This window comes from Hippopotamus amphibius, chromosome X, assembly GCF_030028045.1.
Source record: "Hippopotamus amphibius kiboko isolate mHipAmp2 chromosome X, mHipAmp2.hap2, whole genome shotgun sequence".
Taxonomy (NCBI): Eukaryota; Metazoa; Chordata; class Mammalia; order Artiodactyla; family Hippopotamidae; genus Hippopotamus; species Hippopotamus amphibius.
In genome coordinates, this window is record NC_080203.1 from 38,221,381 (window position 1) to 38,247,139 (window position 25,759).

At 38.7% G+C, this 25,759-nt stretch overlaps 2 protein-coding genes across 2 annotated transcripts in view; one reads left to right on the plus strand and one right to left on the minus strand.

Annotated features, from left to right (window-relative positions):
• Positions 1–25,759, plus strand: part of TRPC5 (transient receptor potential cation channel subfamily C member 5) — a 129,414-nt gene that overhangs the window by 24,482 nt on the left and 79,173 nt on the right. The window contains exon 2 of the mRNA XM_057718472.1: positions 4,618–5,139. Coding sequence (XP_057574455.1) covers positions 4,618–5,139 — 522 coding nt within the window. The remainder of the gene's footprint in view (positions 1–4,617; positions 5,140–25,759) is intronic.
• On the minus strand, positions 15,554–15,889 carry TRPC5OS (TRPC5 opposite strand). The gene has a single exon (XM_057718839.1). The coding sequence runs from the start codon at positions 15,887–15,889 to the stop codon at positions 15,554–15,556; it is 336 nt and encodes a 111-aa protein (XP_057574822.1).

Genomic DNA, 25,759 nt, shown 5'->3' on the forward strand with positions numbered 1-25,759 from the left:
ATAAATTTACATATAGATGCACAAGTCAATTGCATTTTGCCAAGCAAGAAATATTTTCATTACAATTTGCAGAGTTGTTAAATACCTCAAAGATAATCAAAGGCACGGGTAATCCAGAAAATATACTAGTCTTTAGCTATTAGGCCAGTTATGTGAACAGAAACTCAAGGCTAGCGATTCAGGGAGAAATCTTGTTGTATGAACTAGGGCACAGGTAGGAAAGAAGCTGGAATTCAGAAACTATCCAAAAGGGGAAAGTACCCTAATGCAAAGCCTTAAAGATTGGAATTTGGAATGGAGGAGGCTGAGTTTGGTCACTTGGGTACTTCCTACCTCAAGCCTTGGTTGCTCTGGAAACTGGGATAGGGCTGAGTCCTTGGGGGTAGATCAACAGGCTGTGGGGGAGCCAAGGTGGGCAGAGGCTGACCCCATACACTGTCTTGGTTTCAACTACTATTATAGGCTGAAGACTGTCGCATCTATTGATACACTTCCAGCCCTGACCTTTTTCCTTCAACATTCATGATAGAGGTATATAATTTCCTGCTACTCTCACAATAGGTACTTCAAAATCAACATATCTAAAATTGATCTTTCTTTAAACCCTAAACCTGCTTCCTCCTGTATTCACTATCTCCAGTGGTGACACCTGATTGATTAATCAGGCATGCAATGCAGAAACATGACATCCTTGATTTCTTCTCCCTGTAATACTACTACCTGACACATCCAAAGAATGTCTTAAATCTGTTCTTTTCTATCTCTAGAATCATTGTCTAGTTTAAGATCATGCCATCTTTTCACCTGGACTATTGATATCTTTTAACTAGTCTTATCTTTCTGAAACTCATCCAATGGTGTGCTGGAGCTGGCTTACACCAGCTGGTGAGAACTGGTTGTGTGCATCTCTCCCCAACTCTGTGTTCCAGGATGTCATATTGGTAGCTTGAAATTGGCCACAGTGAGAGTATTTACACCACAGAAATTGGCAAACACTACAAATCAAAATGTTTTACTGGAAAGTTGTTTGTTAAACATTTATCAGCACATATACCACTGCCAATTCCCCATACTTTGGCCAAACTGATCTTTGTAAAACATTTGTTCAACCACACTACTCTCCTGATTAAAATTCTTCAGTGCCTCCCTATGGCCAACAGATCACATTAAGTTCCTTCTCATGGCATATGAGGTCTTTTATGATCTGACCCATCCCTAAATGTCCAGCTTCCTCTCCCATTCCTCCTAGCAACTTCTGTGCTAGTTCAAAGGTCACACACTGGCTCACTCAAGCCTAAATTGTCTCATATATATATATTTTGTTTGGCGTACACATTATCTTTAACTTTTTTGAGCCAACATTGAAGACTTCAAGAAATTCTGTCTCCAAATCCTTATTTCTGACTTCTCTTGAAAGATTACCACATTGGGCCCTCATTCATGTGTATAACAGCAATTTTATCACAACAAAGAGCTCAGCAGCAAATGCCCCCTTTGAGAGGCTATGTGCTCCATAGCTCACCAGCTCCTACCATTTACTCATCCAAATAATGCATATGTACCCACACTTAGCTTTTATTTCTGTTACCTGTTATCTGTTTGGCCCCTGTTGTAGACCATATTACAAAATCCTGATAATTATCAGAAACCTCTGACCCTAATTATAGCCTCTTTCTTTACCATGGCTGTCCTGATGATAGTCCCTGGTCCCTGCACAGTCTCAGAAGGGAAGAACAGCAGGATGAGGAGAAGCAGAGTGGGGAAGAGGAGTACAAATATGTAGTCTTTGGGTCAGAGTCTCCATCTTGGAGCAATAGCATTGTGGAAATGACAAGCAGGGACTGTCCTGGGTTTTTGCGACCTCAGGCTATTCCCTATGGAGCCCGCTTGTTAACCTTCCCGAGAGTCTTAGAATGCCTACCTTCTAAGCTAGACATGGAAAGGAAAGACCCAAGGACAGTAGCTCACACTGACTGCAATTGTGGGATCCAGGCTTGTAAACAAGAGTCAGCATCTTAATTTGAATATAAAAAACAATTCCTCTTAGCTGAGTGCCTGCTGTGTGTCTAGCACTGTGCTAGATGTTATGGGGGAAAGAAGAGCAGACTACAACTGCTCTGCCTTCAGAGAGCTCACAACCTTATTGAGGAAGCAAGAAATACATATATGAAATAATTAGAGACTAATATAAGCCTGCATCAGAAGAGTGACATCTTGGATGTAATCTAGTGCCCACAACATCTGGGTGGTCAGTAGGGATGGGATGGAGTTAAGGGGAAGATCAATGGAAGAAGTCAGGGGCTTACAGTGGCCCTTCACTAGCAGAGAAGTGGGGATCCACACAGGGGATGCCGCAAGGATATACTTACAGAGAACAATGAATGAGGTGGGTGTGGCAATCTGTGAATGATAAGGCTGACTGGAGGAGAAAAAGGCAGTCTTGGTAGGAGGACATGGTTGGTCACTGCAGACCAGTTTCTTTTGAAAAGCTTTACTCTCTGGTGTCATGTATCCAGAAAGACAAATGGAGAATCAGAGGCTCCTTGTTGAGCACCAAGTCAAAGACAACAGAATCAGATGGCTCTGGAAAGCATGTCCTACTCTAGGCATAGAAAGCAACCTTTCAGCTCCATGACACAAATGGGACTGCGCATTGTGTGTCTTGGCCAGGTCTGTCAGCATTGACATAGAGAAGAAAGAAAAAGAGTAAGAAAAGAGAGAGCAAGGGAGTGGGTAGAGGGAGTGGACAGGAAGAACATCATGGTAGGGAGCAGATACATACCTCCAATCTAACCCAGGGGATTCTGTGCTGCAAGCCATCCTCCCTCCACCCCCCACCTCCTGCATCTAGATCAATATAGAGATTAAGAAATGCCCCTGCCCACCGAGGAGGGGCAGATTCTGATCTGAACTCCTTTCTTCCCAGGCAGACTATGATACATTGTTCACTTGCCATCTCTCCCAACTGTAGGCTTTATGGTGGTTTTTGTGTTTATGTTCATTACCAGGCCCACTCAGACTTACTTCTTCCTTAGCCTGAAGGCTTATGTTAATTTCTGAGATTATTCTTTCCTGTGTCCAATTTACTTTATGAGCCAGTTGCTCACTTCCTGCTGTCTTGTTTGTAGCTGCTCCCTCAAAATGTTTAACAATGTTTACTTGCAGCTCCATCCAAGCAATTGATGACCAATGTGCAGCCAACTCTCAACTATTCAGAGGCTGATGCAACCACCCTGTGAAGGAAACATTTCTTGCAAACTTCTCCACCTTCTTCTCCTCCACCTTTCTCCCACTCCCTGTTTTCTGGCCAGTTCCCTGTTTGGGAATCCCTCATCTAAGGTGGGAAGGAGGCAAAGATGATGAAAATTGTAACTCATCCTTTTGTCAGTTTTCCAGCAACTTTGGGTTTTCAAAACAATTTTTTTAAGAGTAAAAAGAAACTAGCAATTAAAACAGTATTTGTTCTGTGAGAACCTCCATCATCCATGTTCTGTTCTCCACCGTTAAACTGAGTATTTGGAGCTTTTTTTAAAAATGCATTAAGATCAATATTTCATAATCTCCTGGAATTTTATCCATGCTTTGAAGCCTCAGCTCCACATCTATGAAGCCTCCTCGGACTATTCCAGTCCTCCTCATTGTCTAGCTCTAGATTCTATCACACTGAGACTCTTCTGTTGGGTGTAGCATGTCCCAAAATTCACATTTTAAAGTCGAAAGATTTTTTGATCAATTCATTGGTCAGAATCTGCACACTCACTCAGAAGTATATGCTCCTGAATACCCAAAGAACCCCATACCTTTCACGTATAGTTGCTATTTACACCAAGCACCACATTATGGACATATCAGTTTTATCCGAGGTCTTTTTGCTATTGGTAATCCATCCCTCAAGCCTAGAGGTCCTCAGTTACAGAGTAATTCTCCCTGACAATAACAGTTTCTCTCTACCTTGCTAGGATCTACAGGAAGTTGGAGGAACACGGTCTGGCCTTGGTCTTTGGTCCCCTGAAGTTACAAAGTCAGTGTCACAATTTGGGGATGTCTTCTCTTCAGCCCCAGGGCTTGATTTAGTGGCATGGCCTTTAAGATTACTGGTTGTCTTTAGCCTTTCAAACAAATATTTCTGTAGTCTCTCCTGCTCATTTGGAACTGAACACATACTCCTACTTACCAATGTATGTAAGTCTGATATAGCCAACCAAGTTCCAGGGAAAATGCCCTTTACTTCTCTGTACCGCCCCCTATTGTGCCTCAGACAGAACTGGCATAATTTAATAGCCAAGCTCCAGAGTCATATTATCTGAGTTTGAATCTTGGCTCTGTACCTAAAGCTGAATAACCGTAGGTATGTTCTTTACATGCTGTGTGCCTCAGCTTCTTCATTTGGGGAGGATATTTACCTCACAAGGTTGTTGTGGGGATTAAATGAGTAAATGGATGTAAAGTGATGTATGTCTGGCATACAATAGGCATGTCACAACTAGCTATTCTGATAAGGAGAAGAACTGACCAAAAAATTGGTAACCCCAGTTCCTGAAACATTAACACTTGATGGGCTTATGCCCCAAGCCTTAATCCTCCCCTTTTACGTCTTCTGCATCTTCTTGTACCTAGGTGCCCACTCTGATGATGGACACCCAGTTCTCTGAGTTCACACCGGACATTACTCCCATCATGCTTGCTGCTCACACCAACAACTACGAAATCATCAAATTGCTCGTCCAAAAACGGGTCACTATCCCCCGGCCCCACCAGATCCGCTGCAACTGTGTGGAGTGTGTGTCCAGTTCAGAGGTAGACAGCCTGCGCCACTCCCGCTCCCGGCTAAACATCTATAAAGCCCTGGCAAGCCCCTCACTCATCGCCTTATCAAGCGAGGACCCCATCCTAACTGCCTTCCGCCTGGGCTGGGAGCTCAAGGAGCTCAGCAAGGTGGAAAATGAGTTCAAGGCTGAGTATGAGGAGCTCTCCCAGCAGTGCAAGCTCTTTGCCAAAGACCTACTGGACCAGGCTCGGAGCTCCCGGGAACTGGAGATCATCCTCAACCATCGAGATGACCACAGTGAAGAGCTTGACCCTCAAAAGTACCATGACCTGGCCAAGCTGAAGGTGGCCATCAAATACCATCAGAAAGAGGTAAGCTGAACTCGTCTCTGCTTTCGGGGAAGCTTAAGCCCTCCAGAGTCCAGAGCAGGAGAGCAAGAATCAGCATTTTCCTACTACTTAGCTCTCCACCAAACAAATGGTTAGACAGGCTTCAAAAACAGTGAGGCCCATATTTATCCAAGGCACATACAACCAGATAAGTAGGAGAAAATCTGACTCTATGATGGGAAAATATTCATTCATTCAACAAAGGCTTATTCAGCACTGTTCTAGGGGTTTGGGATACAGAAAATAAGCACAACCATGCCTTCATGGAGCTTACAAGCTAGTGCTGGACGGTAAGTAAATGATCACATTAGTGAACATATAATTACAAAACTAACATAAGGGCTCTGAGGAAGAACTTCTGAGAATGCATAGAAAGGGTCCTACCCTGTATACTGGGCCCATGACAATAGTGATCACAAAGGGCTCGCTGTCTTGATGCTGGTAGCTGTTGACAGAACTAAGTCCTTGGCAGCCCCTCGACAAGAGACGTACATTTGAAAGCTGAGACGTACATTTGAAAGATGGAGTCACACTCAGGGTGTGTGGTTCTGCAGAAGGCTGAGCACCATCTGAGATGGTATGACTTCCAAACTGTTAGGGTTCACCTCTTTGAGGGAGGTCAGGTCAAGCAGATCACAGCAGGAGAGGTTTTGCTTTCCAGGCTGGCCATGTTTACAATCTAGCTGGTGCTGTTCTATGCCATCTTATCAAACAATTTTGGGGAATCTTCTAGCAGGCCTCATTTAGCTCTTTAAGGAGGAAGCATGGTAGAAAGAGCAAGGACTTTGGAGCCAGAGCAAATGCGGATGGAATGGCCTTCAGCTGTTTGGCCTGAAGAAAGTCTCTCAAATTTCAGGACATTAAGTTTTCTCATAAAATGGAGATGACAATAGTTCCTCCATTTCATGGGGCTATTATGAAAATAAATGTACTTTAATGTCCATTCCCATCTCTCTTCCAGTGCTACCTAGAGTCAGATTCAAATGAGTTGTACTGAGAAGTGCTTACTGTATGAAGGGCAACCAGCAGTGCCAACCTTTCATGGTTCCAGGCTCTGCAGTAGATCATATGTGTGCTCCTCTGGTCCCTTTCTCTCAGACAAAAAAAAAATACTATCCCTCTGAAATAAGGCAGAAATGAGTACCGGGGCAACGTTCAAGGGGATAAAATATGACAAAAGAGCAACATGGAGATTTAAGGGCTGCACTGGGGGAGACAGTATATGGATAGACCCTCCGCTGAGTCTCCTTATCCTGTTTTTGCAACTATTTGCTTTAAGTAATTTCATTAAGACTGAAGTTATTCAACCTCACTTTTCTCTTCTGAAAGATAGGGATAATAGGAGTACTTACCTCCCTAGAGAAATATAAAGTTTAAAATAAAACAGGTAATATGCTCATGCATGGCACAAGATTTAGCATATATTTGGTATTCAATAAATAGCATATATTCAATATTCAATAAATATTAGCTGCCATTCTTATTCATTTTTATTGTTACACACAGGGGACCCAGGGTATATGATCTGATTCTGTGTGCTAAAATTGTAGGTAATAGATACAGCAATGACCAGGCCCTCCTTTACCCCTCCCTCCCTCTTGCCGCCCCACTGTTGTTGTGTAGTAGTAGTTGTGTTAAGTTGTCTGCTATAAGGTCTAATTGACTTTTCTTCACTTTTATATACGTGTGTATTTCCATTAATGATGTACATTACAATTTCAGTGTGTTTTTCACTTTACATAAATTGTTACAATACTGTAAGAAAAAAAATCACAAGTATGTTTAGAATACGAATTGCTTCCAGATGACAAAATGGTTAATGGGAATAGAAGTGTTAAAAACGGATATTGCAGAATATAACTTAAGTTTGCATTCCTTACCTCACTAGGTAGCAGATAAACTTTATAATTGCAGGCCCTCATCCCCCTGAAAATTGACAAAGTGTTTATTTTCAAAGTTTCATAACAATATTTCATCAACTTTGTATTGGTAGATCATTTCCCAATTACTTTATCACTTCATCCCTTCAGCTCCTATAATCTTCATTTGCCAGTTTTAGTTTCTGCTCCATTTGGAAACCATTGTGACGACTTCCTCACTCTCCTGGGGATCTGCTTAGCATATGACCATGGAATCACCCTTGGGTTCTACATTCACTGCCCTCTAGCCCTCATTAACCTTCTCATCGTTTTTCCCTCATGTTTTAGCCCTTTTACTTTTCTAAAACTTCGTCCCCCATGTCCCTTATTTCATAATTTATCTTATTACTGTTACTACAGAATATCTCCATGTTTCTACATGTTAATACAATATATTTCTCATCTATCATTATATCAACCTGAATGTGGCAAAGGGTTATATTTCCTTTTGCTCTCTCAATTAAACATCAGAGATGCCAAAACTGGTCTCAGGGTCTATTTCCTGTTTACATTAAAGTGGAGAGAATCGTTTGTTTTATTGCGGTAAAATATACATAACACAAAATTTTCCATTTTAGCCATTTTTAAAATATACAGTGCCATTAAGTGCATTCATGTTGTCGTGCAGTCATGACCAGTATGAGTCATTTTTTGAAGATGGACAAGTTTTGGGGTGTCTGCTTTTTCTTTCAATGGTGAGCCCACACAGAGTTTCATATTTTGCAGACCATATTATTTTCAATCCATAACACTGCCAAAGTAGCATCTTTTGGCTATTAAAATTATGGATATTCAGCAGTAATACAAAGGCAATCCAAAAAGCACTGTATTTATGCAGAGATCAACAATTTTAAGTCTGGTGGTACTCACTCATCATTGTGAACCAAATCAATGAGAACTCTGGAATTTGATAGGTTGAACTGTTTCAGTCAGACTACATCAAACTCCAACTCCAGGTCTGCAGCAAATGCAGCAAGGATAATGAGTGGCTGTCAACTTCAATGTCAATGATTTCATAAAAAAGAATATACCCTCACAGAGTCACATAAACTCAAATAGGGCCAAAGTTTAGTCCCATGGCAAGAGATTTCAGAATGATTTTAGAATTTATATATTTAGCTCCACATTTCCTGAGTTATCTTAACAATGGCCATAGATAAATTTTGGTTTAGTTTCTATTCAAACTAAGCCACACTAATTAGCAGGGCAGGTTTGAGAATTCAGATATATCTTATGCTTTGCACTCTAAAGGCACTGCTTCCAGAATGTAAAACATGATTTATACTCATCAAAATCTATAAATATCTTCTGAATTGTAACTTCATTTCCACTAAAGAACTCTATAATCCTTCCCAACCTGTGAATTACAGGTTTTTTTTAAATCTGTGGTTCCACTGAGTCTCAAATGAGTATAGTCTCTGATTTTCTCTATTCAAATCCACATGTCAAGTTTAAGACTGAATACTCAGCAATGTCCTTGTTTTGGGGGTGTGTTTGTAAATTCAAGTTTAGTGTGTTTGAATAAGAAACACAGTCCTGTGAGCTACTGAGGTTTTAATAATTCAGGTATCTGTGAGCACTTCATTCTCAGAAGCTCTTGATCTAAGGAAGAAGACTGATAAGTTTGTTCAATAAATATCCATAATCTAGCCATTAAAAAAGTGAAACATACATACAGTGCTTAAGGCCACAAGCATAAAAAAAGTCATGATCTCGATAACTTATCACATTGTATAATACACTTGATCATCAGTTTTCATCATACAAACTCCTTATGTAGAATGTTATGGACACAAATAAATGAAAACTAACTTTATCCTTCTATTATACCTATAGCAAATGAACTCAGCTTTTCTATGTTAGATAAAATTCCTCAGATTCCTTGAAGGCATATAGTTTATGTGTGCTTACACATCAAGAAGAAAAATATATTCACATCTTAAGTGATTCACACTCCAGGGTCTGGTGGAACACATTCAATTTGAGGGTTGCATGTTACAAGCCCCTAAACAAATTGGAGACATTTTTTTAAAGCCCAGCTTTTCAAGATGACCTTTAAGCCCTGAAGAAAGCTAGACAAGATTATCTCCCAGGACCAGAATTAGTCAAAGGAGAAACAACCTCTAGATGGCAACGGGACAACTAAGCTAGAAGAGAAATTTTGTCTTCTTTTTCATATTTGATTCCATGCTTGATTCCAGCTGGACCATGGGGGTCTATCTTCAAGAATAGGGAGGTTACTTCTCTGTGTCTATACTCAGAGCAGGGAAAAGCAGATACACCACTTCTCCACTTTCTAGTGTCAAGCCTGCTGACACCCTGTTCAGTCTTCTTTCAAAGCTTGCTGTGATTCCATCGGGGCAGAAATTCTCAGTACAAATGGAAATTTTCTCAACAGGTGGAGGTAATGTAAGGGAGGAGCATTAGAGACTCCTTCATCAAGTAAAAGTACCCAAAGATAAGCCTGCTCACATCAAAAGTTTCAGACAATCTGTCTCTGTCTCTTAAACCTTGAGCTAAAAAGCTTTATTTAAAAAATACAGAAAATATTGTTCTCTGTAAAATGAGATGCAACACAACTGATTTTCCAAAACTGGAAGTTAGGAGTTGCCAATATTAAAAAATTTAGAAGATAATGGTTTCAAGAAAGGCCAATGTTCCCCCAAGTTTAAGTAAGAATAAAACTATTTTAAAATGATCAGTATTGCCAGAATTTATCATCTAGAGACATGTTTATTTATGTGTTTTCAACAACAGATTTTGTTAATGGCATCTTTGATTAAAGGAATCTGAAATACTGAAGTTGTGTTTTCTAACTGTGACTCCCTAGTCTACTTTACATGAATACTTGTGTTAAACTAAAAAATACCTCTTGAGATGCTTTCAGCATTTTACTAGGGTCTTTAAGATGAAATTGTGGCAAGGGGTAGAGTTCAGTTGTTTTCCTTACCCTGCTAAAATGCAGTTTCATTCTTCAGAGGTATAAGTGGAGATCACCTTCAAAGACTCTTTATTACTCTGAAGAGATGTGACACTTGAGACCAATGCATAGTTGTATCTGTCGATACAAATAACTCCCAAATAACTTCAGGGACTAGAGGTTATTTTTTCTTTTGAGGGGGGAGCAGTTTTTTGGTTGGTTGGTTGGTTTGTGAGCTAAGGATTATATATTCAGAAGAAAAACAAGTTTTAAGGGATAGGGTCCTTGAAAAAAAATAAGTATACCCTAGAGGAAATGGCTAAATACCTCTAGTCTATTAAGATATGGCTGTCAATGCAAAACACAATAGTCAGCTTTGATGTAAAAAATAAATCTAGTTTGATAATGGTGGGTTAATAATGTACAGAGTTACATAACTTCCTCAGAACAAAATCTTAGCCTTAAATGGAATAAAATTCACTATTTCTTGAAAGGCTGCTTTTTCATTGTTGTTTTTTCCTCATTACTATTCCTAGCAGAACTGAGTAGACTCTCAAGAAGAATTTAACTTGCTGCAAAAAAAAAAAAAAAACTCAAAAGAATGAAACAAAAACTGATTCCAACTATAAGTCTGACATCAAGTAAAATAAGGAAGCTCTAATCTCTTAGAAAACAAGTGTAAAACTAGTAGATAATCTTTACATGTCACGTAGACTTTCAAGTATTTTCATATAGACATTTTTCAGCTATTCCTAAAAAGTTCTGATTTCCTCTGTTCTTTCCCATTGTCAGATATATCAACCAAAGGCTTTGAAAACTATATCACTTTATGTGTTTCTTATTACCATTGAAGGTAGGCAAAAAAGGTATTATAACTATCATTTTACAAACAAGAAAGGACTATATTTCAGAGATGTGTTCAGGACTATCTATCTGACAAAGCCAGAAGAATTTTAGACTCCTGATACAATACTTTCTCTGAGTATATTCCACCTTCTGTTGAGCGGGGTTCCTTTATGCTGATTTGGCAGCCTCCAAATTCACTACCAGGTAATTTAAGATGACCACAAGTTCTTTGATTTGTGAATGAAAGTTTATTAGTTAAAATCTGCTAAAACACATAACAATAAAATGGTATGGCTCAATAGCTAATAAGGACTATATTCAATTATAATCTAATAACTGGCAGTAATCATCATACATAAGAATGCAACAAAAAATAATTTAAAATTTAAAAAAAAATGCAACTTATGTAGTCACAACTTCCCACACATCTGGCCAGAGCACACAAGGATGAAGAATTAGATGCTTCCTAATTCACTGCAATCTACTAGTCTATCTCCCATGGTTTTCACACCTTAAATTTGTGTTAGAACGGTGAGCTTATCCCCCTCTCTATCCATCCATGCCATACAAAAATTGGCTTTGGTGTTTTTCTCAAGAAGATCCAGAAAAGGGCAAGTTTGGATGAGGGACTAGAAGAGCAATGCAATAGAGGAGACATGCGGGATTCCAATCAGAGGTAATCAGTCATCTGCCAAGTGAGTTAACCCATCTTCCTCTCACTGCACTTTTAAGTGCATGACCTGTGTCAATTGCTAACCAATTATTTCTATCAATATTAATAACTTAGGGTTGCCTAATTTGCATATGACAAAACAAGGCTTGGTTCATAAATGTGCTTAGGAACTAACTCTATACCATGGTTTCCCACCATAAACAGCTGCATAACTGTTGACAACTTGTTACTTTTCTTCTCTCTCTCTCCTGAAAATACCTTCCCTACTAGCTCTTATTTCTAAGTATTTTCTTACTTTCTACACTTATTTCTTATCTCTATTAACTTTATTTCTAATTCTGTTCTAGAAGAGCAAACATACTTAATACAACCATCCATTGCTTGGGGCAGGGTAACATCTTAACAATTCGTAAACATATATAATCACACAATCAAAGCAAACATTATAACATATTTTATCTAATCCTGAGATGCCATTATAGTATAATCTTTCCATATAAGAACCCATCTAGCCAGGATGCTAGATAGTTCCACATATTACACGGTTGTAGCATCTTCCCGTTTGACACCTAAGGACCATGTTGACTATTAGTTGTTTTATAGGCTGGTTTAAGCTTTATCTTGTTTCAATGTCTGGAGTGGTCTCACGGATTTCTCTTCATGTATTTGGATGACTTGCTTGAGTAAGTATGGTTGACTGTGTTCTCTTAGTACTACTAACAGTTTTAACAAGTTCACACTAATCTGTTGTGGAACTGTTATAAGGTCCATATTCCAGAGTTCGAATTGGAAGAATAGCTACCCTTCAGTATCTATCTTACTTGAGGAGCACCAGATCTTTCCATTTACAGTTAAATTGCTCACCAAATAGAATTCATAGCAGATTGATGGTCTCTCCTTGGATATGTTTCCTGATCTTGCACAAGTGTTTATGCCTTGAGTTTTATTTTGACACAAAACTATAACCCAATTTCCTGAAGTCCAAATTTCTAGTGGAGAGTGTATATCTTTCCTGACTGTTTCTAAACCTTTAATTAAAGCATAGATTCTATCTTTTAACTTTTATCCAGTTACTCTGTTATTCATCTTCTTGGTTGCTACATATATAGATTTCCTTATTTAACTCTAATCACTAATTTTCCTTATAAAACTGCTCCTATTGAAATGCTGGGATAAACGGTTACTTCTTGCTTTCCCACTGTTCTATTTAGGTTAATTTGGCATAGTTCCTTTGCACTGCATCTATTATTTACCACTTTGGACATAGTGCAAAGAGTCACCTACCCTGGGCAAGGCTCAGTTTGTCCAGTTATTACAGCAGTAAAGTCCCTCAATCTGCTGTCTGGCATGGCTTGTAATTATCCACAGTAGTTGCTTGTAATATAACTTTTATTTCTCTTCTTTGTGTCTTTGTTCACCCCTCTAAGTCTCCTGGATCCTCATCTACTCTGTCAATCTTCCCACATAGCAGTCTAATGTGAAACTTTCTCATACTAATATTTTTCAGTAGCTCCATAAGCTCTTCTGATTTCCCAAATGATGTCTAAAAATACAACAAACTAGTGAATACAAAAAAACAGAAGCAGACTCACAGATATAGAGTGGTTACCAGTGAGGAGACGGGAGAGGGAAGGGGCAAGATAAGGGTAGAAGAGTAAGATGTACAAACTATTGGGTATAAAATAAATTACAAGGATATGATGTACAAACAGTGAATACAGCCAATATTTTATAATATCTATAAATAGAGTATAACCTTTAAAAATTGTGAATTACTTCATTGTATACCTACAACTTACATAATATTGTAGAGCAACTATATTTCAATTAAAAAAATTTTGAAGAGTCTGTGTAGCTTTTCTTGATACAGTAATCTTTTTTTAAACTTTTGTTGAAGTATAGTTGATTTACAATGTTGTGTTAGTTTCTGGCATACAGCAAAGTGATTCAGTAATACATATATATTCTTTTTCATTATAGGTTATCACAAGATATTGAATATAGTTCTCTGTGTTACACAGTAGGACCTTGTTGATTATCAATTTTATATATAGTAGTTTGTATCTGCTAATCCCAAATTCCTAATTTATCCCTCCTCCCCCACCCTCTTTCCCCTTTGGTAACCATAAGTTTGTTTCCTATGTCTGTGAGTCTGTTTCTGTTTTGTAAATAAGTTCATTTGTATTCTTTTTTCTAGATTCCACATATAAGTGGTATCATATGATATTTGTCTTTCTCTGTCTGGCTTACCTCACTTAGTATGATAATCTCTAGGTCCATCCTTGTTGCTGCAAATGGCAATATTTCATTCTTTTTTATGGCTGAGTAGTATTTGTATATGTATATATGTGTGTGTATATACACACCACATCTTCTTTATTCATTCATCTGTCCGTGGACATTTAGTTTGCTTCCATGCCTTGGCTATTAGCCGCCTTTCTTAAATTTGTTAAATAAACTTATCCTGAAATTCAGTGGCAAAACTGACTTGTTTCTCCTGCTACTGCTCACCCAAATAAGACCTGGTTATATAGTCTATAATTTTCCCCATTTACCTTTAAAGGTAGCTAATTATCTGTGTATGCAGAGCTCACTTAGTATTAGATGCAGCATCTGTCATGGTGGTTAACTCTGAAGCCGTCTGTATTAAAAGTCTTTTTAATGCCTTTGACTATAATATACTTTAGGACATAAATAAATAAATTGGTACAGTCTGGTTTCCACAAATGTGCATTGACTTCTACATGTCATTTCTTCACAATTTTCATATACTACTTTGTCTAATGGTCCACTTTTAGTCTTTACTTAGTTGCTGCCCATGTTGTAAGATGCAAAGGCCATTCTCTAGGAAGGAAGACCGTAGTGTCCATGGGCTTGTGTGAAGGGTAGCTATTCTTCCAAACAGAAGTAAAGGTACTATAGGGCATGCAATTAGTACCACCAGTGAATTTCCTGAACATGTATTTGGTCGCTCTCTCTTTTGATATGGGGATTTTCCAACTACTGCATTTTCCCCCTCTGGTAGCTATAGAATTATTTTGGCTATAACCAGTCCACATTTTGTTTAAATTCATTATTGCTCCCATTTCTCAGGAGTTAAAATTTCTATGTCAGGGTTGCAGCAGTTTCCCTTATAGCCTATCAGCGATTCTTTATAAATGTAGTTATACCCAAGAAGGTGTACTTTATCCACTTCTACTTGTGGACCATCATCTCTAAGCCTATGCCATAAGTGTTTGACTTTTCCATAGGTGAACAGTCCTTGTTAGGGCTCTGTCTAGCCCTTCTAGTACTAGTACTTCTCTCCTGTTATTATTTAGTATAACTTGTCATTTCCATTTGAGGAACAATGTTGCAGAGTAGTTGTAATGTGGGTCAGCATTTGAGGAAAGAGCCCTGCATTGGAACTTCTTGGCCTCAGCTTTTTCAAAGGTTTTTCCCTGGCAAGCGTTATCTGTAAACGTTTCTACAGTTCTGTTATCTGGTAGATGGCTGCTTTTTATAATTATTTCCAAAAGTCTGCTATAGAATCCTTTGGCTGACACATTCTGTCCAAAAGGCCTAGTAAGTAGTTATATCTTTTCAAGTAGAAGTGCCCCAATATTGTCCTATTAATGTGAATGTATTCACTATAATGCCATCCTGGGGGATATTCCCCTTTTACTTTCCACTCATTGTAGAACAGTGAAACTGGGTCCCAAGGTGTGATAGAGTTCATCAGGTCTTCACTCTATTGTTAGGTAAAGAGTTTCTTTTCTTTGCTAGTGTTTGCTTCTATTACCAGGAATCTTAGCAGGAGAACAAGTACAGGTAAAGAAAGAACCATATTGCTAAAGTCAGTGCTTTTTAAATAAATACAAAGAAGAAAAGAGACCAGCCTTTGCCAGAAGTAAATCAAATAGTACTTGTTCTATAACAGATTAGTAATGACACTACAGAACTAGAGGAAAAACTCACTGCTAACATTCAGAAAAATTAGAACATATTTGAAACAGAGAAATGATCAGTTCTCACATGCTGGTGGGGGCAAATGAGGTCTTATCCACTTCTTAACTCATCGTTAATATTAGAGAGAATGTCTTCATGTAATTCACTTATGTCTAACATAGCTTGATCTATATCGAAGTTTAAGTCTTCGTCTTCTCTTGGTGTAAGTATTGATTCTAAGTCTGAGAGATCAGCAAGGTCTGGGAGTGAATCTTCGCTGGGAGGAGATGCAGCACCTGTTTCTATCTGTTCTGCTCCATCATCTTGCTCTTTATGAGGAACTAGTTCTTGTGAAATCACCTGTAAAAGCTCTTTAGCTATTCCTGTTAACTGGGCTATACCATCAGCAAGTCTACCAACTACCATAGGGATTGATACAGGCTCCATGCCTCTATGCTTTCCTCAGTAGATAAAATATTACTAAAAGCTGTAGTAAATGGGCTTTTGGTGACAATGGATCCTATGGGGCTGGCAATGGTTCTGTGGTTAGTTTGGTCGAGTTATGAGGCTGTTGATATGATTATGATGATGATCGAGTACAAAATGAGGCCAGAGGTCTTATAGTACTTTTTGATAAAGTTGGTGAAGCTCCCACAAATTTACATATAGTACTCTTGTTTGTATTGGTAGTGAACTGCTATTACAATGACCATCAGACAGATTGTCACAGCCAAGAGAAAACAGCAAAGTAGATCTAATAATAGAAAAGAGAAATATAAAGTTAGTATCCGTGAGCCTTTATCCATCATAAAGTTTCAGGCTATAGGATAAGGTTGAAAGGGTACCCCTAGCTATCGCTCCTCCTTTTTTGATGGCTTTATGAGGCTCTACTACTCATAGTCCCCTTTACACTTCTCATAGTCTTTATCTCTTCTTATGGTATTTGAGAACAAAGTGAGCATAGGCAGTCTGTCTATCTTTCTTGAACATCTCTATTAAGGAAAATACACTCAGAATCTTTCAATTAATCCTGTTTTTATTAGTACCTTTGCCTCACTGCCATTTATATCTGGTGCTGGTAAATTCTTTCTGTGTTTTTAATAATTCATTCATTCAAGTTTCCCACTGCCTCTGCAGTCTGGGGAATTTATGGTAAATGAAAGACCCACCTTCTCTGTCTTTTCCCTAATTTCGTATAACTTCTGTTTTAAAATTAATTCTTTGGTCATTTCCTATCACTGCCAATATTCCATATCTAGCAGCTATTTCTCCCAAATTTGTCTAAAGCCATGGTCATACTATTCTCATCTGTATGTCTGGTGTGCTCTGCAAACCCTATTCCTAAGTTTATACTTCTTTAAGGTAATATTTTTTTGTTTAAAAATCTAGAGAATAGCCCAATATATTGTACCTATCACATTTGTCTGGTTTACCACCCCCGCTCCCCTTAAAAATGAGTTTATAAAGGCTTCAAGTTTTTAGTAATTCAACATAGCTCACATTGCTTACTCGTTTGTTTGATTCAGAAGGTTTTTTTTCCCCACTCTTTCTCCTCTGCTTACCTAGAATATTCATGTCCACATGCCCTGAGGTTTCACATGCCCAATCTGCAACCTTCAATTGAACCGACAAAGGACCTGAGTTGAGACTTGGAGTTGCCAAGACTGCAGAGTCTATGTTAGTTTTTGGTTTTTTGTTGTTGTTGTTGGGGGGGGGGGGGAGTTGTCAGATTGTCTCCTCTCTTATTGTAAATACATTATTCTGTCTTTCCATTCTGATCAGCTGGTACATGTCCCACATGAACTGCTAAATTCCTTTCACTGATTTCTTTTCATATCTCCCTTCGCCATATTGTTTTTCCCTCAGTAGGACAGTCTGTAATTTTCTATTTATTAGAACATATATCTCCACTCCACAGTTGATCAGTACAGCTATGTGCTTTTGGCCAGTTGTTTTCTTGGGCATATATATACGTTAAATTTCTAGCTACCAGTCCTGCAAACTGGGCTGGTTTCCTCTCTCCAGCGTCAGTCCAGTTTGTTCTAGCGGAGAGTATTACAAAGCAGCCATCCATCTCACTCTTTTAGGATACTGCCAAATCTATCTCTGCCCTGTTTCTAGCAGTTCTGACCTGAATGGGGCCCAGCAAGCCACAGGCTTTACCCCAGCTACCTGTACTCCTTAGGCCTTTTTTAGAGTACAGCAAATCATCAGCCAGAGGGTCTGTGATTTTCACACGGAGCTTGCCGGTTTCCACAGGGCATGGTGTGACCCACTCAGTTACATACTATCTTCACCTAGCTTAAGTCCTGTCAGAACCACACATTTTTTTTTTTTGTCCAAAAATCCTGACAGTAGACATTGGGTTTGCCCTGATGAAAAGAGTCCTAACCATAATAACCAGAAGGCGTGATTTTGGTTGGAGGCAACTTTCCATCTGAAATATGAGAGAATGGGTACTAGATGCATGGCAGCTTATTAACTCACAAGATCTCTGCTTTTTGATTAGAGAAAAAGCAATCTAGTGGAAGGAAATAATGGTAACATATCATGAAAGGAATTTGGCATTAATGTAGAACATGAATCAGCTCATCAGAAAGAAAGACACAAAAGTAAGGTGTAAGTTAAAAGGTAGTAAGAGAGCACCATCACATTTTTCAAAGGAAGCAATAAACTACTGTAATGCCCATAGCCCAAGCGCACAAGAGGGTAATAGGAACATACTTGCACAAAACCTATTTAACTTCTGGCTTCCCTCTCACCCAGTTTCTTTTGTCAGCTTTTCTACCTCCCTCTAGGACTCTTAGTAATCCTCTTGCTCAATATACCTCCATTTATTCACCTATGTGTTTCATTCTATTTCATTCTCTCTGTACCTCCATCTTCCACTAACCCTTCTCATCATCTTTTCTTCCATCGCTCCCTAAACTGGCCAAAATTTAGAAACAAATTTAGTCCATTTATCAAATAGATATTGTATTTATAGAATTTTATATGACACAATCTAAATGTAAAATGCAGAGGTAGAACATTTCATATGTTGCTATCTTATAAAGACAAATATAGTTACCTATTATTTATGCAACCCTTGATTTAATTTTTCTATCTCTTGGTCACCTTTGATGGGAAAAACAATCCTGACCGAGCCTTAACCCTGTTGACCACTGTGTTAGCTAATCCACAATTCCTAACTTCAAAGCATCTTGGAACCTAGGAGCTGGGGATGTGGGGAGGGCAGGGAGGGTGTTGAGAAATTGCCAAGTACTGCAGTGCTAGGAAACAGTAAGAGCATAGCATCAGCTTATTCCAGTTATGATAAATTCCAAAGCAACCAACCCCTGACCCTAAGCTGTTTGTCTAAAAGTGTATTTTGAATAGTTTGTACCTAGCCCCAACTCGCCTTAAGGACCCTTTTATTAGCTGTTCCTTCTGCCTAGAATCCTTTCACCCAGAAAAAAAATAGCTTATTGTCATTCTGGTCTCAGCTTAAATATCATATCCTCAGATTTCATGCCCTCCAACCTGAAAAAGCCTCTTAATCATCCCTTTCTCATTTTGCATACAGCACACTTTTACATTAAAGCACCCATAATCACCTCGTATTTTCCTATTTATTCATTTGTTTTTCTGTCTGTCAACCCACCCCACATACATATAGACTAAAATGAAGTTCCATGAGATTAGGAAGGTTCTCTGTTTTGTTTTCTGCTGTATCTCCAAGGCATAGAAGAGAGGCTGCCACATAGTAGGTAACCAGTAAGTGTTGTTGAAGAAAGAAAGGAAGGGAAGAAGGGAGGGAGGAACAACTTTTAACTCTTTCATTCAGTAAATATTATCAAGTTTCAAATATGCATGGATACCAGGGGCTATAAAGATAAAACAATTCATCAAAACACATGGTTAATAAAATGAGCAGGCAATGCACAGACTGGGAGAAAACATTCTCAAAACACATATTTGGCAAAGAATTTGTCACCAGAATATATAAAGAGCTCCTACAACTCAATAATAAAAAGACAAACCAATTTAAAACTGGGCAACAGAGCTGAACAAACATTTGACGAAGGAAGAAACAGCTAGCTAATAAGCACATGAAAACATATTCAATATAATTAGTCATCAGAGAAATGCAAATTAACATCACAATGAGATACAACACACTCACTAGACTGCCTAAAATTAAAGACTGACAACACCAAATGTTGACAAAGATATAGAACAACCAGAATTCTCACACACGCTTGTGGGAGTATAAAATGATAGAACCTCTTTGAAAACACCTGGCAGTTTCTTATAAAATTAGGCAAGCACCTATCCAGTCCTGCAATTCCACTCTGAGGTATTTACCCAAGAGAAATGAAAGTTCACAAAAAGACTTTTACAAAAATGGGTATAGTAACTTCATGCATACTAGCCCAAAAATGTGGAAAGAGCCCAGATGTCAATCAAAAGGAGAATGGATAAACAAATTGTGGTATATTCATACAAGATGATAACCAGCAATAAAAAGAAAGCCACTACTGATAGGGATAACAACGTGGATGGATATCAGAAACACTGTACTTAATGAAAGAAGCCAGCCACAAAAGAATACATATTGTATGATTCTATTCATATGCAATTCTAGAAAATGCCAAATGATCTATGATGGAAAAGTCAAAACAGCAATCGCCTCTAGGGGAGTGGAAACTGAGAACTTTCTGAGGTGATGAGTTATGCAAAATTATGAACTTTTCAAAACTCACTGAATGGTACTCAATATTTGTGTATCCGACTGTATGTAAATTTTACTCACCCCCAAAAGGTAACCAAAGCATGATCGCCAGCCTCAAGACTATATACCAGATGAGATGACATGCCCATAAATATCCTAATAAATGTTCACATTTATTGCAGACCTATTACACTTCGGGTACTTTCTTTTTTAATATTAGTACATTGAATCCACTCGATAACCCTGTGAAGTTACAGATGGAAACACTGCCTAAAATTAAAGAGGCACAGAGAAATTAAGTAACTTACCCACTGTCACATGGTAAGTGAAGATACAGAATGGGAAGTCAGCCCAGGTCTGATTCCTAGTCCTGTGCCAGAGGGCACAAATTCAGGTGCCAATGGGAGGAAATTTTGCCTTATTCAGGCCAGAGCTGGCATCTCATTCTAAGCAGGAATAGAACTCAGATGTTAATTTCACTTCCAATCCCTGCAAACTGGCTTAATTCCAAGTGGACTGTGAGTCCCAAAGCAGAGAGATGGAGAGAGACAGATCAGTCCCCTCAGAAATCGCCATCATGTGACAGGAATGTTGTGTCCATTTTACCTGCCCTCCCACTGACCTACTGAACTGGCCCACTCATAAACTACTCACCTGCAACAGAGCCGAGATGGATGAGAGGGTCAAGGTTATGCCTAAACTTTTACCGGACTTCGCTTTCAAATGCGACGTGAACGCTTCCGTCACAACTAGAAAACAAAACAAAACAAAACAAAACAAAAAAAAGATAAACTACAAAAGTAACAGGACTTAAAGATATCCCCAATCTGTGGAAACAAGGACAAGATGAACTAAAATTTCAGAGAGTGAAGAGTCTTTCCTAAGTGAGCGGATAATCACGGACTTTTTTGCTTCACCGAGACGTTTGCTAATTCTGGTCACAAGTTGAGGAGGAGGTTTCGCACCAAGGCAGAGGGATTCTACTGAGGAAAATGAGAAATCTGTATAAAGTTTGAGTCTAGCATAATGGACTGGAAATTTGAGAAGTTTGAAAAGCTGGGCTAATTTTCCTCACCTGAAGTTAGCCGAGTTCTGGGCCGCACCGGCGCGGGAAAGTCTGAGCGCGATCTCCCAAGTCTCGCGGTATTTTGGAGACAAAGTCTCACTAGAGGACGCGAGAGTACGACTGGTCTCTCCCTCAAGGGTTATCTAGATTTTGAAGTTGAGAGGGCGAGGGGAGGCGAATGAGTTAATAAGCTCAAAACCGTCCCCAAAGAGCACTTTAGACAAAGTGATTCTATAAGCCAGAAAGGGAAAAACAAATATGGTATGCTAACTCATATATATGGAATCTAAAAAAAATGGTATTGATGAACCCAGTGACAGGGCAAGAATAAAGATGCAGACGCAGAGAACGGACTTGAGGACACGGGGTGGGGGCGGCGAAGGGGAAGCCAGGAGGAAGTGAGAGAGTAGCATTGACATATATATGCTACCAAATGTAAAATAGATAGCTAGGGGGAAGCTGCTGAATAACAGAGGGAGATCAACTCGATGATGGGTGATGACTTACAGGGCCAGGATAGGGAGGGTGGGAGGGAGTCGCGGCAGGGAGGGGATATGGGGATATATGTATAAATACAGCTGATTCACTTTGGTGTACCTCAAAAACTGGCACAACAGTGTAAAGCAATTATATTCCAATTAAGAGCTTTAAAAAAATAAATAAAATAAAATAAAATAAAATGTATAAGGATACATAAAGGGCTTATTATAGCCAAAACATCTTAAAGAAGAACAAAATTGGAGGACATATACTACCAGATATCAAGGCTAGCTATACAGCTGTAGTTATATGACAGCATGGTCCTGACGCAAGAACAAACAAATCAATGGAACCATGACTCTCACCTCACACTGGATATAATAATAATAATAATAATAATAATAATAATAATAATTTGAACAGACTAAATATGAAAGGTAAAACAGTAAATCTTCTAGATCAAACCATTGACAAATATCTTCATGACCTTCAGTAGTTACAGATTTCTTATTCAGCACAAAAGCATTAAGTATGAAAGAAGATTGATAAATTGGATTTCATTAAAATTAAGAACTTCAATTTATCAAAAGACTCCTTAAGAGGGAGAAAAGGCCAACTACAGACTGTGAGAAAATACTCACAATACGTATATTTAACAAAAGACATATCTAGTATATACAAATATTTTAAACTCCTTCAAATCAATAAGAAAAAAAATAGACAATCCAATTTTTAAAAATAGAACAAGGGCTTCCTAGGTGGCTCAGTGGTTAAGAATCCGCCTGCCAGTGCAAGAGACATGGGTTCGAGCCCTGCTCCAGGAAGATCCCACATGCTGCGGAGCAACTAAGCCCATGTGCCACAACTATTGAGCCTGCACTTTAGAGTCCGTGAGCCACAACTATTGAGCCCATGTGCCACAACTACTGAAGCCCATGGGCCTAGAGCCCGTGCTCCACAACAAAAGAAGCCATAGCAATGAGGAGCCCGCACACCACAACAAAGAGTAGCCCCCACTCGCCGCAACTGGGGAAAGCCCGTGTGCAGCAACGAAGACCCAACAAAGCCAATAAATAAAACTTTAAAAAATAAATAAAAATAGAACAAAGAATTGAATGGCACTTCACAGATGAGAACTTTCAAATGGCCTACAAACATATGAATAGATTTTCATCATTATTGCTCATGAGGAAAATGCAAGTTAAAATGACAATGAGATACACAAAACCCCACCTGAATAGCTATAATTGAAAAAAACCCAAAAAAATGACAGTACCAAGCACTGAGAAGAACATGGAGCAACTGGAACTCTCATACATTATTGGTGAAAGTGTTAATGGTACAACTTCCTTGTTGGGCAGTATCTACTAAAACTAAACATACCTCTATTGAATGACCTTGTCATTCTACTCCGAAGTATATAAAATAAAAGTATATAAAATAAAATGTCCATAAAAATACACGCACAAGACTGTTGAAAGAAACCAAATGCCTAAAAGTACATACAATATAATTCCATTTATATGAAATTTAAGAACAGGCAAATGTAGAACAAAGCTGAATGTAGTAGTTACCTCAGCGGAGGGGGGCGGAGGGGTGTTGGTTATTGACTAGATTGACTGGGAAGAAATGTGAGGAAGCCTTCTGGGATGCTGGAAATATTCTGTCAATATAATTACATAAGTTTTTTTAAAAAGCATTTAGCTGTATCCTTAAAATTGATGATGCACTTCACCTTATATATGCTATTATCTCAAAAAAAGCTTTTTTTTAAATTTTGGATTTCCTTCCTATAAAGCCAGTAAGGACAGCAAGACAGTGATGAGAGTCTCACCAGGGTTCAGCAAGCCTGTCATCATAGCCAATGGAAATGGAATGAGGTCTGAAGGTACAGAGAAGGGTCCTTGGCCCACTTCATAGCAGCGCTAAGTAAAGCAAGAGACCCTTATAGCTGGATGGAGTCATAAATTGGCAGAAGATGAGATAACCCATATCTTACAAGTAGCTCAGAAGGACAGCTGTGGCAGAGGCCACGCTGTCCATCTGATAACTAGAATCTTTAACCCCGTAGACTTTTATTAATCTCACTCATAACATTTTTGTCAGCACGACTAATCAAAAGCCACCATTTTTCTTTTAGCCAATAGTCCTACCCTGCTATTTTGTGATGCTCATAGCTGACAAACTGGCAATAAGTGTCTAACAGTAGTATGGAAAAGGAGCAGAGGAATTCAAATCTTCTGGGTCTATGTTCATAGTAGCTAAGTTTCTCTGTATCAGGCAAGGTAAATTAGTTCATACCCAATGGGAAGAGAGGCAGTTATGTGGGAGACATTAAAATGTGCCTTTGGTGAGTATAGGTGCCAGCTTCCTATTTACAAACTAAATTTTTTAACAATGCTCCCATTTCCAATGCTGCAGTACCATTTGGATACGTGCATTCAACACAGACTTTTTTAAAAACACCCTCAGACACTATTTCTCATTGCCCTCCCCACCCCTGAGGAAACATGAAGAGGTCCTTGTTCCCAAAGGGCAAATTTTATAATTTTGACATAGCAGGAGCTCTCTGAAGGGCTACAGTGAACAAAGCAACAGGATCTGCCCTTTAAACTCTTTTTTTTCTTTCTTAAAGGAAAAAAAGCTACAAACCTTTGCGTTAAAAAAAATTGTGCAATAAGGCATTTGCCTGTTATAGGATCTGACATTTAAAATCCCCACGAACCATCTTTAATTTATCAAGAAAGAAAGGAAACAATTATATGGCTGAAGAGCTAAACATGGCCCCTTCTTGAAAATATATGAAAAATTCAAAACAGAAACTGACAAAATGGAGGGTAGGAAATGTCCTTATGGTCAATTTAAACCAAATTCTACTGAATTTCTTTCTTCCTCCTCCAAATTTGTTCACTGCTGCAGAGAGAATCACAGATTCTTACTTACCCCTCAGAAAAATAACTTAGTCACTGGAGAAAAACAACCACTTTTGAAAACATATCTCGTTTATTTTCCTAGACAGACAAATAGTTTCCTCAAAACACTCTTCAAACATGAGGACAGCAACCCCATCTTGACTTGGTGGGGCTCTGCACAGGCTTGTCCCTAAATCTTGGCTGTTATGAGAAACCCACAGGCCCCCAGAGAGCCTGAAAAGAGCTGTAATGCTTCTAGAAAGATTCTTGGCTTTTAAATATTACCAGTGCAGAAGACGAGCTCTAAAATAAGGGAAGTAAAAACAAAACTTAGAGGTAAAAGGAAAAGGGATTTTATTCCCAAGTCTTCCCTCAGCTTTCTGAGAGGGAAAAAGGAAAATTATTTTTATTTGTTTGTGTATTTTCTCTGGGAGAGTCAGTAAAATGATGCTAGTGGTTGTAATAATAGGATCTGTGTCAAACAGACCTGTATTTGAATTACAACTTTTTCACTCATTAACTATAAGGTTGCTAAACTACTCTGCCTCAGTTACCTCATCTGTAAAATGAAGACAGTAAAAGTTGTGAGAATTACGTGACTTAACACATGCAATGAGTTTGGAATGGTGCCTGGTATATAGTAAGCTCTTAATAAATGCTAGCTAATATAATTGTCCTGCAGAAAATTCTGGGATCCAGGATACAGTATGTGGTGCATCCTGGGTACTGACTAGTGATCCCTGAAAGCAGGGGTGGGGGTCGGGGTGAGACAGTTACAGGCATTACAGAAACTGGAAGGAAGTACTGGAGATACAATTCATCTCATAGAACCAACATGACTTTGAACTTGGATAAAGATGTGAGGGAATAAGAAAATATAGATTTTTTTTTCATTTCCTAAAAAAAAAAAAAAAAAAAAAGATGTGAGGAAGCAAGACTGTCCTGTGGCTCTAGTTCACACATAACCCTTTCACAAGACCTCAGACCAGTGACACAGGGAATCCTTGAGGATTAGTGGATCCTCCTGGCCTAATTCACTCTCCCGTTTGAAGCCCTTGCTCACTCTGGCTCTGAGCTCTGGCAGGTGAAAACTGACTACACTCCGGGCTGCCCATTAGTTATTCCTCCAACACACTGCAAGCTGC